This window comes from Cupressus sempervirens, chromosome 8 (assembly GCF_028749045.1).
Source record: "Cupressus sempervirens isolate cs-2001-9-10 chromosome 8, ASM2874904v1, whole genome shotgun sequence".
Classification (NCBI taxonomy): domain Eukaryota; kingdom Viridiplantae; phylum Streptophyta; class Pinopsida; order Cupressales; family Cupressaceae; genus Cupressus; species Cupressus sempervirens.
Window position 1 is genome coordinate 541,012,006 of NC_143125.1, and position 16,758 is coordinate 541,028,763.

General features: G+C 38.1%; 1 protein-coding gene across 3 annotated transcripts in view; it reads left to right on the top strand.

Annotated features, from left to right (window-relative positions):
* Window positions 1-16,073, top strand: part of LOC149543579 (5'-AMP-activated protein kinase-like protein) — a 262,094-nt gene extending 246,021 nt beyond the window's left edge. For all 3 annotated transcript variants that reach the window (XM_089798356.1, XM_089798357.1, XM_089798358.1), the window contains one exon: window positions 15,751-16,073. In XM_089798356.1, coding sequence (XP_089654482.1) covers window positions 15,751-15,849 — 99 coding nt within the window. In that variant the 3' untranslated portion in view covers window positions 15,850-16,073. The remainder of the gene's footprint in view (window positions 1-15,750) is intronic.
* The last annotated feature ends 685 nt before the right edge of the window (window positions 16,074-16,758 follow it).

The following is a 16,758-nucleotide window of genomic DNA, read 5'->3' on the forward strand; positions in this document are numbered from 1 at the left end:
TTCATCTGGATGGGTTAGCACACGAGTGGTGGCATCATGGTATGGTCACTATGGGACATGCACACATTACCTCATATGTGGAGTTTACAGAGAAGCTAATTGAACATTTTGATAGGAAGGATCCAGAACTCCATTTCAAGGAGTTAGCTCAGCTTAAACAGTGGGGATCATTGGAAACATACATTTCAGAGTTTCAGAAACTTGCAGTGTTAGTAACAGATGTATCTGAACGGAGGATACTAGTTCTATTTATGGATGGGTTAGCTGATCCGTTGAGAGGGTGGATTAAAGCTCTCAACCCTCCCACTTTGCAGGAAGCCCTTAAGAAAGCTCGTGACATGGATTCCTCTTCATCTTCAAAAAATAAATTCCAGGCAAAGAGTTTCCCTTCAAGGAAAGATAAGGATAGGAAACCTTTTCATAAAGAGGTTCAGCCAACTAAGGAGGAAAGTAAGAGGTTGGACAATGAGACACTTAATGATCTTAGGAAGAAGAAGCTTTGTTTTCATTGCAGGGAGCCTTGGGATTTGTCATATAAGTGTCCATTGAAAGCAAAAGCTAAGCAGATGGAGTACTTTTCAGCCGAAGAGTCAGTAGATGGAGATTCAGAGCAGTCATCCGAATTAGATGGAGATGATGATAGTTCTTCACAGGAGGAAGCACACGGTGATAGCACGATAGCTCAGTTGTCAAGTATACAAGAGGCCGTCACTTTCAGAGTTAGGGGAACCTTGGATGGACAGAGAGTTGTGGCACTCATTGATACAGGGGCGACACATAACTTCATTGATGAGAAGTTTGTGACACGCAGAGGGCTACATACAGAGGAGCATAGGGGATTTAAGGTGATGGTTGCCGATGGCTTCAAAATTGAATGTACCAAGAAAATCTCCAACTTGCAGCTTCGTTTAGGAGATTATGACACGACAGGAGATTTCTTTGTGGTCAACATTGGTGATCAGGATATGGTGCTTGGGATGAACTGGATGAAGTCTCTGGTAGAGTTTACATTTAACCTTGAGAAAATGGAAATGAGGTTTGAGGCAAATGGTAAGAAGATAGTGCTCAGAGGTTTGTCAGATGGGAGACTTCGAGTGGTGTCACTCAAGCGGATGCAGAGTTTCTTTAGACATGATCAGGTGCAGTGGGCAGCAGAGTTTAGAGTAATGCTTGAGATGACAGAGCAGCATAAACTAGAGTATCCACCTGATGTACAAAAATAATAACCAAACATACTAAGGTGTTTGGTGAGATACCTCCAGGGAGACCCCCGGATAGGGGAATCGAGCATGTTATTGAATTAGAGGAAGGGGCTAAGCCAGTTATCATCACACCTTACCACCATCCGAAGAGATATAAGGATGAAATAGAAAAGGCAATTAAGGAGTTGATTGACATGGGGCACATATGGCCAAGCAAAAGTCCTTTCGCTTCTTCAGTAGTATTGGTGAAGAAGAAGGATGGTACAATGAGGATGTGCATTGATTATAGGGAGCTAAACAAGAAGACAATCAAGAACCGATACCCTATCCCGCGCATCGATGAGCTTATTGATGAATTGCATGGTGCATGCTACTTCTCCAAGATTGATTTGAGATCTGGCTACCATCAGATACGGGTTAGAGAGGTGGATGTGGAGAAGACAGCTTTTAGATGCCACTATGGACATTTTGAGTTCTTAGTCAAGCCCTTTGGGTTGACAAATGCCCCTGCCACTTTCCAGTCTTGTATGAATAGAGTGTTCAAAGATCAGTTGAGGAAGTTTGTGTTGATATTTTTTGATGATATACTGATATACAGCCGTACTTGGGAGGAACATTTGAAGCGTATTGATACAGTGCTCAGTATTCTAGAGAGGGAGTCATTATATGCCAAGATAAGTAAATGTGAGTTTGGGATGACAGAGTTGCTCTATCTAGGGCATATTATTAGTGCAGGAAGTGTTCGGGTTGACCCAAACAAGATCAGGGCCATTCTGGATTGGCCACCACCGAGGAACACTTAACAACTCAAGGGATTTCTTGGGCTTTGTGGGTTCTACCACAGATTTGTGAAGGGATTTTCACAGATAGCAGCACCACTTACAGATTTGACACGGAAAGATAGTTTCAAGTGGTCAGAGAGGGCTTAGGATTGTTTTGACAGGTTTAAGGAGCTGATGAGTACATGTCCTATTTTAGCCATTCCAGATTTCACCAGGCCTTTTGAGCTGCAGTGTGATGCCTCGGGAGAGGGCATAGGAGTTGTTCTCATGCAAGACAAACATCCCATCGCATATGAGAGTAGAAAATTACGAGGTGTGCAGAGAACCTACAACATCTACGACAAAGAGATACTAGCAATCATGCACGCGCTAGCTAAGTTCAGGCAGTACTTAGTGGGAAGCCGATTCACAGTAAAAACAGATCATAATAGCTTGAAACATTTCCTTGGACAGAAGGACCTTAATGACAAGCAACAGAAATGGGTGAGTAAATTACAGGCCTATGATTTCGACATAACCTATGTCAAAGGGAAGAAAAATATTGTTGCAGATGCTTTATCTAGAAGGCCTCATTTGCTTGCTGTTGGGACAGTCATGGATGATTGGGGAGAGATGATCTTGGCAGAATATGCTAAGGATAGTTGGGCATCTAGCATTATTGAGGGAGCTATTCAAGATAGTCGATACACTGTCGTAAATGATCTGATCATCTACAAAGAAAGGATTTATTTAGTACCCGGGTCTACTATGAAGCAAAAGATTTTGAGGGCATTTCATGATTCACCAATGGCAGGACATCCCGGATTCTTTAAGACATATCGGCAGGTGAGAGAGCGCTTCACTTGGAAAGGACTCAAATCAGAGGTGCTTCAGTTTGTTAGGGAATGCCCTGTGTGTCAGCAGAACAAATAGGAACATTCTTTTCCGGGTGGTTTACTACAGCCCCTACCCATACCAGAGAAGAAGTGGGATAGCATTTCCATGGATTTTATCACAGGCCTCCCCAAGGCACAGGGTCGGGATTGTATCTTTGTTGTGGTAGACAGATTGACGAAATTTGCACATTTCTTTGCAATTTCGTCTACATATTTAGCAGCACAAACAGCAGAACTATTTTTTCGAGAGGTATTCAGACTACATGGGATACCACGGAGCATAGTCAGTGACAGAGACAGCAGATTTATGAGCCACTTTTGGCAAGAGTAGTTCAGGTTATGTGGAACAGAGCTCACTCCGAGTACCAGCTACCACCCCCAAACTGATGGGCAGACAGAGATAGTGAACAAATGGGTTGAGGGGTACCTTCGAAACTACATTGCAGGAGAGCAGAAGGCTTGGGTGAAGTGGCTACATCTAGGGGAGTACTACTATAATACCTCTTTCCATATGTCTATTCAAATGTCCCCTTTTATGGCACTGTACGGGTATGATGCTCCTAATTTTTTGGATTTGTTATTTGGGGACAGCAGGGTGCCTAGGGCCAAGGATACTTTGCAGGAGTGTCAGGACATTATGCGATCCTTGAAGGAAAATTTGCAAAAGGCACAAAATCAGCAAAAGCAATATGTTGATCAGCACAGGATTGAGAGGTCTTTTGAGGTGGGAGATATGGTGTATCTCATGTTACAGTCGTATAGACAGTCCTCTCTCAAAAAGAGTGGAGCAGAGAAATTGAAACCACGCTACTATGGACCGTTCAAAGTAATCAGGAGAGTGGGCGAAGTAGCTTATGAGTTGGAGTTGCCTGCAGACAGTAAAGTGCATAATGTGTTCCATGTGTCACGCCTTAAGAAGGCATTGGGTCACAATGTGGTGCCTTCATAGTATTGCCACCTCTTGATGATGAGGGAAAGCTTATCTTGGTTCCCGAGGCCATACTTGACTCCAGGGAGAGGGTGCTTCGCAGGAGGACTATCAGGGAGTATCTAGTGAAGTGGAGGAACCTACCTGTCGAGGATGCTACTTGGGAAAATGAGCAGATATTGCAGCATCCAGAGCTGAAATTGCTTGAGGACAAGCAATTTTGGGAAAGGCGGACTGTAATGTCCCCTTTCTAGCATTCATAGCATGATGTTGTCGTTAGCCTATTTCCCCACAGTCCCGTAGGCTAACTAGGACATTAAAGGGGCTTAGAGGCCATTTGGCCTAGACAGTTTCAGTTGCAGGTCTTTCTGAGGGGTTCTGAGGCAACTTTGGGCATACTTACTATTTATAGTAAGTCATCTTGGACATGGTCGGACATTCAGTCACAGTGGTATGTCGATGGTAATTGTTTAAAATCAACAGGAAGACCTATTTATCATTGATAAGATTTGTTATGCATTGATAAAGCCATTTTATAAAGTTAAATTTAAATATTTAACTTTATTAATGCATAGACTATAGTTTGTGGGAAATATTTAAATTAAAAGAGTTCCCTTTATTTTTATAACACATTGGAGACATAAGGTACATAAAGGGAGTTATGTTTTATCCCACATTGAGAAAACGAAGGATTGAGCTCTTGTGAGAACACTATAAAAGAAATGGAAGAGCTTTTTTTTTTTGTATGCTTGGATGAAGATTAATGTTATGTTGCTGGATATCTGATTATCGGGCTTGGAGGACGGAATCCCTCTTTGCTAGCATTCTCTTCGCTGTTGGAAGACACAGTCAGGAGGATCAAGGGTGTTTTCACTTCAGGAAACACACTAGGTTTCATTTGGGGCGTTTGCATAAAGAAATTTACAAGGGTTTGAGGTGCAGGTCTGAAGTTAGTTATTGTTATAGTGCCGCATGAACAGTATTTTGCTACAGTACGGCGTGAACAGTGTTGGTATCAAGTTTACTTGTTTTTCCGGCTGATTAGAAGTTTGGAGGGCTGGCCGACTACATCTGCAAAATACTACGGCAACTAATTCCAGGTTTCTTCTGTCAAATTTTGATATTTTGCATAATAATTGTTGAATACAAGTCTGAATAGTTGTTGCAGCCTTTAAGGCAGCTGTAAGTGCACATCTACATTTAAAAATCACCCTTTATTAGCAGATTGAAAGAGTTTCCAGATTTTTCATATACTATTGAATGTGTGCCAAGTGTTTGTGAAAATGTTATGATGTGTATTATGCATTTTAATGTCACTTCATAGTTGTTCGTAAATCTACTCATTGGAAAGCAATTTATTGAGGAAATCAGCTTTATGAGTTTGCATACAAAGTGTTTGACAATATTCCTTAAGTTAAATTTCTGCAAGTCAAAGTTCAAATCAAGGGAGGTTCACATCTCCTTGGGATCTTTTAGGGTGGGATCTCACCAACTACGTATTCAGATTGATCACTAGATTGGTAGGGAGGACAGGATCTGTCAGCGTTGTCACCTCGGGGAGGTCGAGACCCAGTCTCACTTTATTTTTCGTTGCCCCATTTACTATGCGATCCGAGGGAGATTCTACTATTTGATCAAAGAGTGTTGGTCTCTTCCCTCATTCTTTAGATATATTGACCAGCACTGTCTTGCACTCTACCTTCAGGAGACCATGCAACTTCGCGAGCGCACTAACAACTCCAGCTTTGCTTGACATTGACCCCTACATAGCTCATTAACTCTTTCTTCAGTCCTATAGTTCCTACTTGAGGATCGAAGTGGCCTCTCTACACTATCTCAGTTCACACTACTCCAGCTTTGCTTGACATCAACCCCTACACAGCTCATTACCTCTTTCTTCAGTCCTACAGTTCCTACCCAAGGATCGAAGCGGCCTCTCTGCACTATCTCAGTTCACACTAGATCTATGAGACCTCGTAGAGATTACACTTGGCAATGTCCCTCTAGTAGACCTCGGAGGCGACCTTCCAGAGTTTTCGATTGCCCTAATGTCCATCTTTCCATTCTGGACTACTTCTTGCCTATGAGAAGTTCTTAGCTGTTGTTATTTCTTTTTCTTGGTTCTTTTGTTGTTTTTCTTTTATGTTTTTCCTGTGGACACCATTTGGCGCTCCTCCTACTAGCGTTTGCCCTTTGTACTATTTCCAATCCCTTAGACCCTCGTTGGTCTCTTGTTGGACATTAATAAATTTATCTTATCTTATCTTATCTTAGGATGTAAATAGATTGTTTAGATACCAAACTCAACAGACTTCTGCAAGGTTTCTACAGATCCAATCCCTTAATCCCATCTTGGGCAAGTCCTCAAGGCTTCTTAAATCCCATCTTGGACAAGCCCTCAAGCCTTCTTACGAGGACACTGATCCATACCCATCTCAGAATAACCGATTGGTTGGGTTTACACTAGTCCCTCCCTAAATACACCTTTGTTCTTTCTCCTCGGGCTACCCTTATAGGTAAGTAATAAACTACATGCAAATTGAAAAGTCATGCTATTGTGATTATAATACTCAATTTGGAAGCATGTTGACATACAATAGGTTGCTCATAACACAAGCATCAACAACCTTCCTCAAGGTTTTTGTGGATCCAGTCCCTTAATCCAATCTTGAACAAGTCCTCGAGGCAACTTCATCCCATATTGGAGAATCTATGGCGTAATTATGTGAGTGATTACAAAGTGAAAATAAACAATAACCAATATGGAGAATGGCAATTGAAATCTTTATATGAAACCCCTCTATCAAATTAGGAGAAAAATATATTTAGTCAATTTTTAAATAAAAGACAAACAAGTCATAAAGAAATGGAAGATAAACTAATTTGTGGAGCATCGAAAGATAGAAAGTGTAAAGTTAAATTAGGGTTTGAAAAGATAATAAACTTGAAACAATGGAATAAGATTGATATTCCTCTAAATTTAATTGGGATCCATTATGTCTTCGAAAAGTGGGCATCTTCCTTTGGGCAGCTCTTCAAAGGAGAATTCTAACATTAGATAGGTTTACTAAAATGGGTTTTGAAAGACTATCAAGATGTCCTCTCTATGAAAAAGAATCTAAAACTATTGAACACTTGTTTTTTGAATGTTCATTTGCTAAAGATTGTTGGTACTGGTGTAAGAAATTAAATTGGAATTCTACATTTCCTAAAAATCTTTCAAACAATTTAAGTAGTTGGCTGAAATGTGGTAGTTTTAATGTTTTGAAGTTGAGTTGCATGGTTTAGGGGTTCCGACGGCGGTTCGTCCAATTTTCTCCTCGGGTGTGACTCTTGTCACAGTCTGCAATTCAATCTGGTTGGAGTTGGAGGATAAAGTTGCAGAAGAAATTGCTCAAAAGATCGAGGACTTCTTTGAGAAGGCAGCTATTTTCAGATTTCGAGGCTTTTGGCCTTCCCTTCCATCTCTTCATGCTTGGATCTCTAAGCACTGGGACCCGTTGATTTCTGAATCTATCCAGATTTACCTTGTGGCTAGGGGTTTTTTCATAGTAAAATTTGATGTTGCTGAAGATAGGAGGGTTATTTTGTGTAGTCGCTTCAATTGGGAGGACCGTCACCCTTTGTTGGCCAAACCCTAGCATGAGGGTTTCGAGCCTACTTCTGAATCATTTTCTCATATGCCTCTTTTGGTCAAGCTCCAGAATCTCCCCCTTCACCTGTGGCTGGATTCGGTTCTTGAAGCTATGGGAGATGTTATTGGAGACCTCCAAATGGTGGATTCTAAGTCTTCAGATATTCTTCATACTACTTATGCTCATATTCTTGTGGTGGTTGATATTTCGAAGGGCCTCCTTGAGAAGATCAAACTTGAGGTCCCTAATGGTTTCTAGATTCAAACTCTAGACTATGAAGGTATTCCTTTCCGCTGTGGGGTCTGCTCTGGAACTGGACATGTGGCTGCGCACTACCCTGCGGAGCTGAGGAAATCAAAGAAAAGACCACCTTGGTGGGTTGGGGCTTGGATCAGCATTACTCTGTCCTTAAAGACCCTACTCCTTTGGTTTCCCCCACGCTTGTGGTTGCTTCGGGTGCCTATTTTTCTTCCCCGTTTGACCAAGCTTCTAGTCCATTGTTGAATATGGATGTAGTGGTTTCCCCTCCCTCCGTGGGTCTAGATCCTATGGGTAATTTTTCTAGTATGGTATTGCCTGTTTCTCCAGATGGGCTTGATGTCGATGCTTTGGTTTGGGAGAAAGAGGATTCTTTGGTGGAGGAAGGTTGGACAAAGGTTGAAGAAAAAAAATACAAACAATCCCAACAGTCCTCCGATCAGCATCTTCAATCTCACTATTTTGTGACTAAAGTGTCTTAAATAATTTTATGAAGTTGTAATTTGGTGGCAGAAGTGAACTGTGTTATCTATGAGGCCACCCTGGTCACTTTTTTTTATGGTTGGTGACCTGTTTCTCCTCTGGTCCATTGTATATTTTGTTTGGGCTCCATTGAAATTTTTTTGATGTGTAAAGGGTTTCAAGCACCTTTCAAAACCTGTTTTACTTAATCAAAAACATCCGTCTTTAATGAATTAAGGCGTGCACAAGTGAGGTAACCAATAATAATCTCATAAATTCATATAAGGAGGAAGGGTCCTTTTCAGATTGGAATGCAAAAATGCGGAAAATTTGGTTTAATCTAATAAATCCTCCAATGATTTATACCAAAACAAATAAGATTTATAGGAAAGAATGTAAATGGGGACCTCCTCTTGCAGGGTGGTCAAAATTAACTTTTGATGGGGCTTCTAGAGGTAATCGAGGATCAATTGTTAGAGTAATTAGATATTTCTTAATTAACTCTAGTTTGTTTAAGCTAAACTTTAGGCATATAATAATTAATTATTATTATGCAACCTAGGTTAAACCTTTTTAGGGTTTCGATCTCCTTTATAAGGATGATCTCTCTTTGTAATTATTTGATTCATCCACTTTTGATAATAACAATTTCTCTTTTTGGTCATCAAGAATGTCTCATTTATGGATTTGGGAATTTCAACCTCCATAGTTTTTGCTTCTCTCTTTTTGTGACAGGTGTTTGCATGCAGGTGATTCTTGGGAGCTATGGGGTTGATTTTTTCTCAACTTTAACATGGTATCAAAGCTCCTGATCTTCGTGCCCTTGTTCTATTCTTGAGAAATTTGGCATCAGTTTTCAGATCTGTGGCTTTTAGAGGATTTTTGTATTCAATCTGGGGGGTCGTTGATTTTTGATGCACTTTGAGCCAAAACAAACATCACCGTTGAGTTGAGAGTGTCCAAAAACCCTTATTTTCATATAAAATTTGTCCAATTTGGACACAGTTGAAAATTGAGGCAAAATGATATTGCTTCCATATTCGGCACATTTCTTGAGGTGGTGATTTTCTTATTTTTGTGTGCAAATTGAGATTTTTTTGCTTAAAAATCAAGATATTTTGGCAAGCAAATCAAAAAAATTCAGCTCAAAAATCAAGCTTTTTTGTGCACAGATCTACTTTTTGGTTCGCAAACCGAGATTTTTTGATTCATGAACCGAGATTTTTTGCACACAAATCTGGATTATTGACACTCAAACTGAAATTTTTAGCATGCAAATCGAGACAATTTTGTAGGAAACTAGCACGCTTCTCGAGGTATTTTCTAGTTATGTAGGAAACTAGCACGCTTTTTGAGGTATTTGGCATGGATCCCAAGGTGGTGATTTTTTAAAAATTGCCCTTCCAGTGCTTTTTTAACCTACATGTGGTTTTTTGGCCATTTTTTGGTCATCCAGACTCTATATTTCACAAACATGATATTGTTGGAAAGCTGGTTCCGAGCCCGTTCTAGTGGTGCAGGTTATTTTCAATTTTGGTTTTTTTTTATGGTTGTTTTTGTTGTCAAAGTAGGGGTACACTTTTGCACTCTGGGAGACATATCTTGAGCATCCGATCTCCGATTTGAGAATTATTTATATTATTGGAAAGGTCTTTTTGAAATCTTTTCAATGGTGCTCATTGTTTTTCCAAGTTTTGCTCTAGGCATATTTTATTCAGTCTTTTGCATTTTTGCATTCTAGTGGATATCTTGGTCGTTTCGGGTCCAAGGATCGATTTCGTTGATTGAGATGATTCGTCATGACTTGTAATATCTATTGTATTAGTCTTATGTCTCTTATGGTCTGTTTAGACATCATTTTATGCATTTTTTTACAAATGCACTGAGATAAAGTGCCACTCTATTGCATTTCGAGATCTTGCACATCGTTGTGTTTTTTTGTACTCACACTACATTATAAAGTGTCTTTGGAAGTTTCATGTTGGCCATATTGGTCATCTTCCTTTGTCAAGTGAGTGTTCCTTCCATGATATTAACCTCATGATATGTTGATGACACATGTCATTATAGGTGTTTTTATTTCTTTTGCACTCTTGATGTTCTTGGTTCTTTCTGCAAGAGATATTGCATTTAGTTTCAATGTTCATGTCTTACCTCTCAGCATTATATGAGGGCTATGTTAGTTCTATTGTTTTCTTGGTTTGATGGAGTGAGCTATGTATTCAATATTTGATCCTATGTACTAGGCAATTGCAGTGGTTGGATACCTATGCATTTCGGTTAGATGGATCATTGACCATATAGACATTATTTCATTCTTTTTTTTTGGAGGCCATGAAGATACATTTAATCTTCGATTGATCAGCTCTTCAGACTTAGTCTTCTCTACCTAGTCATGTTCTATACAATGGAGTTTCTTCAGATCAGCAGTTTGGCAGTGTTTGCAACTTCATGCTTTAGTGGTGTTCTTCATGATCATCTTTTGTTCCCATCTTTTGGGGCATTCCCTAGTTTAGAGGCTTCTTCAATCTTTCGCTAGTTCTTTTTAGCATTATTTCTATCTCTTTTCGGAGTAGGGTTTTTCCCATGTGGTTTTCTTTATTTCTCCTCTTTTCAGAAATTTGGTTGTGCTTGGGTACCTCATCAGGTCGCGTTGTCGGGACCCAATTCAACTTTCAATAGTAGTTTTTAGGTTTTTAGTCACTCCCTAAGTTTATCTTAAGGGGGGGTGTTATAGTAATTAGATATTTCCTAATTAACTCTAGTTTGCTTAAGCTAAACTTTAGGCATATAATAATTAATTTTTTATTAATTATTATTATGCAACCTAGTTTAGACCTTGTTAGGGTTTTGATCTCCTTTATAAGGATGATCTCTCTTTGTAATTATTTGATTCCATCACTTTTGATAATAGCAATTTCTCTTTTTGTTCATAAAAAAAGTCTCATCTATGGATCTAAGAATTCCAACCTTCATAGCGTTTGCTTCTTTCTTTTTGTGATAGGTATTTGCATGCAGGTGATTCTTGGGAGCTGTGGGGTTGATCTTTCGTCAGCTTCAACATCAACAGGCCTAGCATGTACAATTTATTTAGATAAGGGACTATGTCTAATTAAACGGGCCAAACCCTTAGGATTAATGTCTAATAATCTAGCAAAATTAGAAACCCTAATAGAAGGCTTAAGACTTAGTTGAGATATCGGAATTAAGAAACTAATTATAGAGGGAGATTCACAAATTATCTTAAATGCATTAAGAAAAAGGGAAACCCCTAATTGGATCCTAAATTCTAAACTCGAGTATGCCTTAGATATAGTCGATAATTTCGAAGAAACAATCATCAAACATTTTTATAGAGAAGGTATGTTAACCATTAGATAGACGATTGTGCTTAGAGAATAATAATTGGAGAGATTTAAAAGTTTATTTGGGATATAATCTAATAAAGATTAAATATAGATGTTCTAAAAAAATCAAATGAAAAATCAAATCAAATATAAATATGTAGAATCAAAATAATTTTCTAAAGCATATTTTGATTGTACAATAAATTAGAAAATGATGACTTCTATTTAATAATGTATTAATCATGTCTCTAACAACTTGATCTTACCTTATTTTATTTTGACAAGTACTTCAATAAGGATATCAAAAAAGTAGAACTACAAATATGGAAGTTAAAAAGTTGGTGTAGTTAAGCTTTAATCAAAGATAATTATCCATTATATTTCTTTTTAATATTAATAATATTATTTATATTTTACTAGTAATATATAATGCAATATTATAATATGATCATAATAAATCATAACTATATGATTATTTTTATTATTATTTTATTGATTTATTATTTAATTATATTTTAATTATTTGATTCTTATTTTAATGGGGATATCACAATTGCTCCTTTTTGTTAAAGCTAATGATAAAATTTACAAAGATTTATACCCTATATCCTTGATTGATTTAAAATCAAAATAGACACATTCTTTACATCATAGGAATTTATTAACAAAATACCCTCCATTATTCAACAAATGAAAAATTGACTTCTTTCTACACGGTTTTCTTTCATTATTTTAATTATCTAGATGTTGAGCACCCTAAAGCACTTTTTAAGTGAATTGTGCCTATCCTTATAACATGGGGGTGTAGAGTCATTTTGCTTTCCTCATTTCTTGTTATTTTCTTTTTCCACTGGACAATGTTTTTGATTAAGTAAAACAGGTTTTGAAGGGTGCCTGAAACCCTGTACAAGTCTTAAGATTTTCAATAAGTACAACAGACAAAAGAGAAACTGGTCACCCTCCAAACAAAGGGTAACCAAGGTGACAGAAAAGCCTGTCACCAGCCAAAACCAAACACCCAACTAGAAGGCAAAAAACCGAACTGAAAGCCAGATACTACAATGGAGCTCACGATTTGCCCTTTGATTTAGAGCCTCCCTTGCATAATCGGAGGTTCATTTCTAAAGGAGCAGAGGGCTTAGCTTTCTTTCCTTTTACCACAATCCAACCATCCTCCACCTTTGTTGCCTCGGCAATCCAATCCCCAGAAGAAACTGAACAATGGAACCCAGGGGCATCAGAAGCAACAACAATCTCCCCAGGAGAGCCCGTAGCCAGCTGGCCCCCAACAGGATCAGGAGGATCATCTGATATAGGGGCAGGGGCAGGAGGGGAAATAGGGTCCTAGCCCCCAACAAGACCAGGAGGAGCATCCAATACAGGGGCAGGGGCAGGAGAAGGAACAAGGTCCTGACCAGGAGTCCCAACTTCCTCCGCTACCACCGGCACTGAATGATCGTCTGCAGGGAATCATCCGCAAGGTCATCCATTGGATCCAAAGGCGCATCCATGGACTTAACCACCATATAGTGCTCAAAAGAGGCCCCTAACCACTAGGAAGGTGGTCACCTTGATTTAGTCTTCACAGCAGCACAGCGAGCAACAATGTGACCTGTCATATGACATTTTCTACAACGAAAAGGGATACCTTCGTAATCCAATATTTGAGTCCAAGAGCCTCTCAAGGATTCCAAACAAACCTTCTCTAGAAGGCCCTTTGAAATATCCATCTCTACAAGAATTCGTGCACACATCGAATGGAGAATATCCGAAGTGTCCGAGTCCATCTATAAAAAATCATCGATAGTGTCCCCAATAGCTTCGTAAACAAAATCTAGCCAGAGATTCATCGGGAGATTCGGAAGCCAGACCCAGATAGGGACCTTGTTAAAGGATTCTGTAAATGGATTTAAATCCATATGCCATGGTTTGGCCATAAGTGGATATTTGTCCTGCCATGAAAAACTGTTATCGCACAAAATAGTCTTCCTATCTTTAGCACTTTTAAACTTTCCTATGAAAAATCCTTTAGCCATCAGAAAGATGTGGACATCACGGTCTAAAATTGGTTCCCAATGCTTGGAGATCCAAGCATGAAGATTAGCAAGAGAGGGCCAAAAACTCCGAAAGCGAAAAATAGCAGCAAGAGCAGAGAGCTCTTCTGCCGTACTATAAATATCATCAATTGTATCTGGGTCTAAAAATACCCTTATAGGGTGTGATACACTTACAGGGGAAACTTCATGGGGACGAGAAGGCTCGGAATGAGCAGCTCGGGCAGCACCATGAAGACCCGCTTCAAATGCAGCCACGTCGGCATAAGAGACAGCCCTACCCCTTGAAGGCATAGGAGAAGCCGGCCCAGATCCAGTCGAAACAGTGGCAAAAAGCATAATGGCAATGTTGATTGTCTTCCTAATATGGCTCTTTTGCTAGAAGCCTAAACCTATATGAAGAGTTCTCCACTATTGTTCAAGCCACTTTCTATTCTAATTTTTATTTCAAACAAGCACCTTCACATTGATCTTTGTTTTCCTATAGTAATTTCTCAATATTAGATATATCAAATGATGTATTGTAGATATCTCCATCCAAGGATAGGCCTTTCCCAATATACTTGTGGTAGTTGAAGCAGAAAACGTGTCATCCTCTAGAATTGCCCCTATTTTTGGAAAGACGTGTGACTTTTGTATTTCAAAAAAAATATCATCCACAGTGCCATTTCTAATAGTGGGGAATATGTGCCAATATCTAATGTCAACCCTCTCTTTCCATCAAATTGGTTTCTTCCTGTAAGGCGTGTGTTAGTAGGGGGGGGGGGGGGGGGGGAATTTCACATATTCACCATGTAACTTGTATAGAAACATTGTATTTATCTAAAATGTCCTTCAGAACAAATAACTAACCAATTTTTTTTGGTTCTAAACTCTTTTCCAATTTCCCAGTTTAAGGTTTGGAGAGATCCATCTCTGCTAGCATTTGAGAAAAGGTGAAAGGAGTAAAGAGCAAAGGAAGAGTATGGTTGAGAATTAGTTGGGCTGGCAGTGAATTTTTTATTGGATTGTTAATAGAGGATAAACAAAAAGGGTTCTAGAAATGCAATGGCAGGTTGGGTAATCTTACTCTTATTAGAGTTGATGTGGATTTCTTTGTATGGGGGTTGAATTTATGAAACCATGGTTTCATGCTTAGGAAAGTTATGCCCTAAACCTAGGAATCCTTTCAAGCAGCAACACCTTGTCCTCAAATTTATAAAAGATTAAAAAGTTCTTTGGAACGGGGACCAATTGAGATCTCGCCATCAAGGATAGGTTTCCAATACTTAATGATCCGTGTTTTTTACTTGGGTTGTTGCAAGCAAAAAGATCAATGTGTTTAGTCCAAACACTAGCTTCATTTGGCTGTCTAATCCCTTCCTGCACGATCCAAGCAACCTTTTTGCAAAAGGTGGAGAGTTTGCATTGCAATTTGAAGGAAGACACTAATGCCTTATTTGTAGAGGGTGTTAAAGACTATAGTGAGTTGGATGGTGTACAAGTCATTGAGAGAAAAGTGAAGACTGAAATATTAATATTGAATGTATATATATTCAATAGTTGGGCTGTTTTTAATGAAGATGTTAAGATTGTGATTTTCTTAGATTCATAATTGTGGGCCATAGTGAAGGGATTGTGGAAATTCTAAAAATTGGGGAACAAAAGCACCTATCTAAGGATTTGTTTAAAAAAATGGCTAAGGGTATACTTCGTATCTGGCTATTAATGATTGTATTACAAAAAAAATTTACATTCAATCTAGTATGATTGTATCACAGATAAAAATTCACTTTAAAGCTAGTAATCTCATAATTTGTTCTCAAGTGTTGCTTAACATATAATACATGATTAAATCAAATGAAGCTTCATCTCTACGTGATAAAAAGTATTCATTTGCCCTCTCCATACACTAATCAAAAAATTATTGAAGAATCAATATGTTGGGTGTGTGGTTAATGGCCTAGGGCATTCTTGCAAATAAGGCTTTGATTTTCTAAAATTTTGATGATATGACATGAAAAGAACAAAATAACATACAATAGGATTGAAGTCCAATATGCAATAAGATTGAAGTGCAATATGTGAGATAACTTATTGTCCAATGTAGATGCTAGATCTTATCCCTAATTTATTAGTTTTATTGGAGATATTATTATTACATCAATGTTTGTGTTTTATCTTATAATTCCTTACAGCTTGATCTTTATTCTATATTTACATGGCAGATCAAGTTCATTGTTGATGGAAATTGGCAACTTGACTCTCGTCGAGAAATTGTAAGGAGGGATGAGTTTGAAAATAATGTTCTCAAGGTTGAACATTAGCGTACTTCCATGTAATTGTAGATTTTGGATGTGTATTAATATGCATTGATAACATTGATGCAAGTTGTCATATCATTTTTCTTGGATGTTTCAGCATTCATATTATTAGATGATCCTTTTCCTTTTCTTTGCAGCGTGTATTGTAAATAGCTTTGAAAACTATAATGAGTGTAAAACTTTGGTAAAATGTATTTCTATGTTATCAAATTAGCTTCCTCTAAGAATATAGTAATTGCCAAAAGAAAGATGAAAATAATATGTAAGTTAGGTGTGAAGACATTTATATTTACTTGTCTATAAAACAATGTGTATTTGCAGAAATTACTTGGACTACCAGCAACAAATTGCAATGTAACTAGACTACAAGAGTGCTTGGTTAGGACCACTTCTTGATGTGTATAAATTATCATTTGAGATCTATCCTTGTTCTGCAAAGAATTTATATCTTTCATACCTTTTTAAGGGGATGATGTTTATATATACAATTTTTTTTGCATTTGTTAATTTTGTCTCTGTAAAACATTTTGTCCACATAATGATAACGATTGGTTCCAACAGTCAGATTGGTATCTTGAATTTATGATGATTGTTTGTCCAGCATTTCAAGGTAGATTGAACCATAGTGATCATGCAAATTTTGGCACATAACACACATCAGAGCAATATGACTATTTTAGAGGGGTTTTACTTTGCCTTGCAAGCATTTAAACACTGAAGAGAACAGCATGCTTAAATAATTAGCTTTATTTTGAACACAGCAGTTAAATTTATGATCATGCTGATGATTGGTTATAATATTCATATTTATATCAATATTTTAAAATTAATGATAGTTTTTAATATAATTTTTCAAGGTGTATCAAAACATGAGATTAATCGGTTGTGATCATCCAAATGGTGGGGCATAAC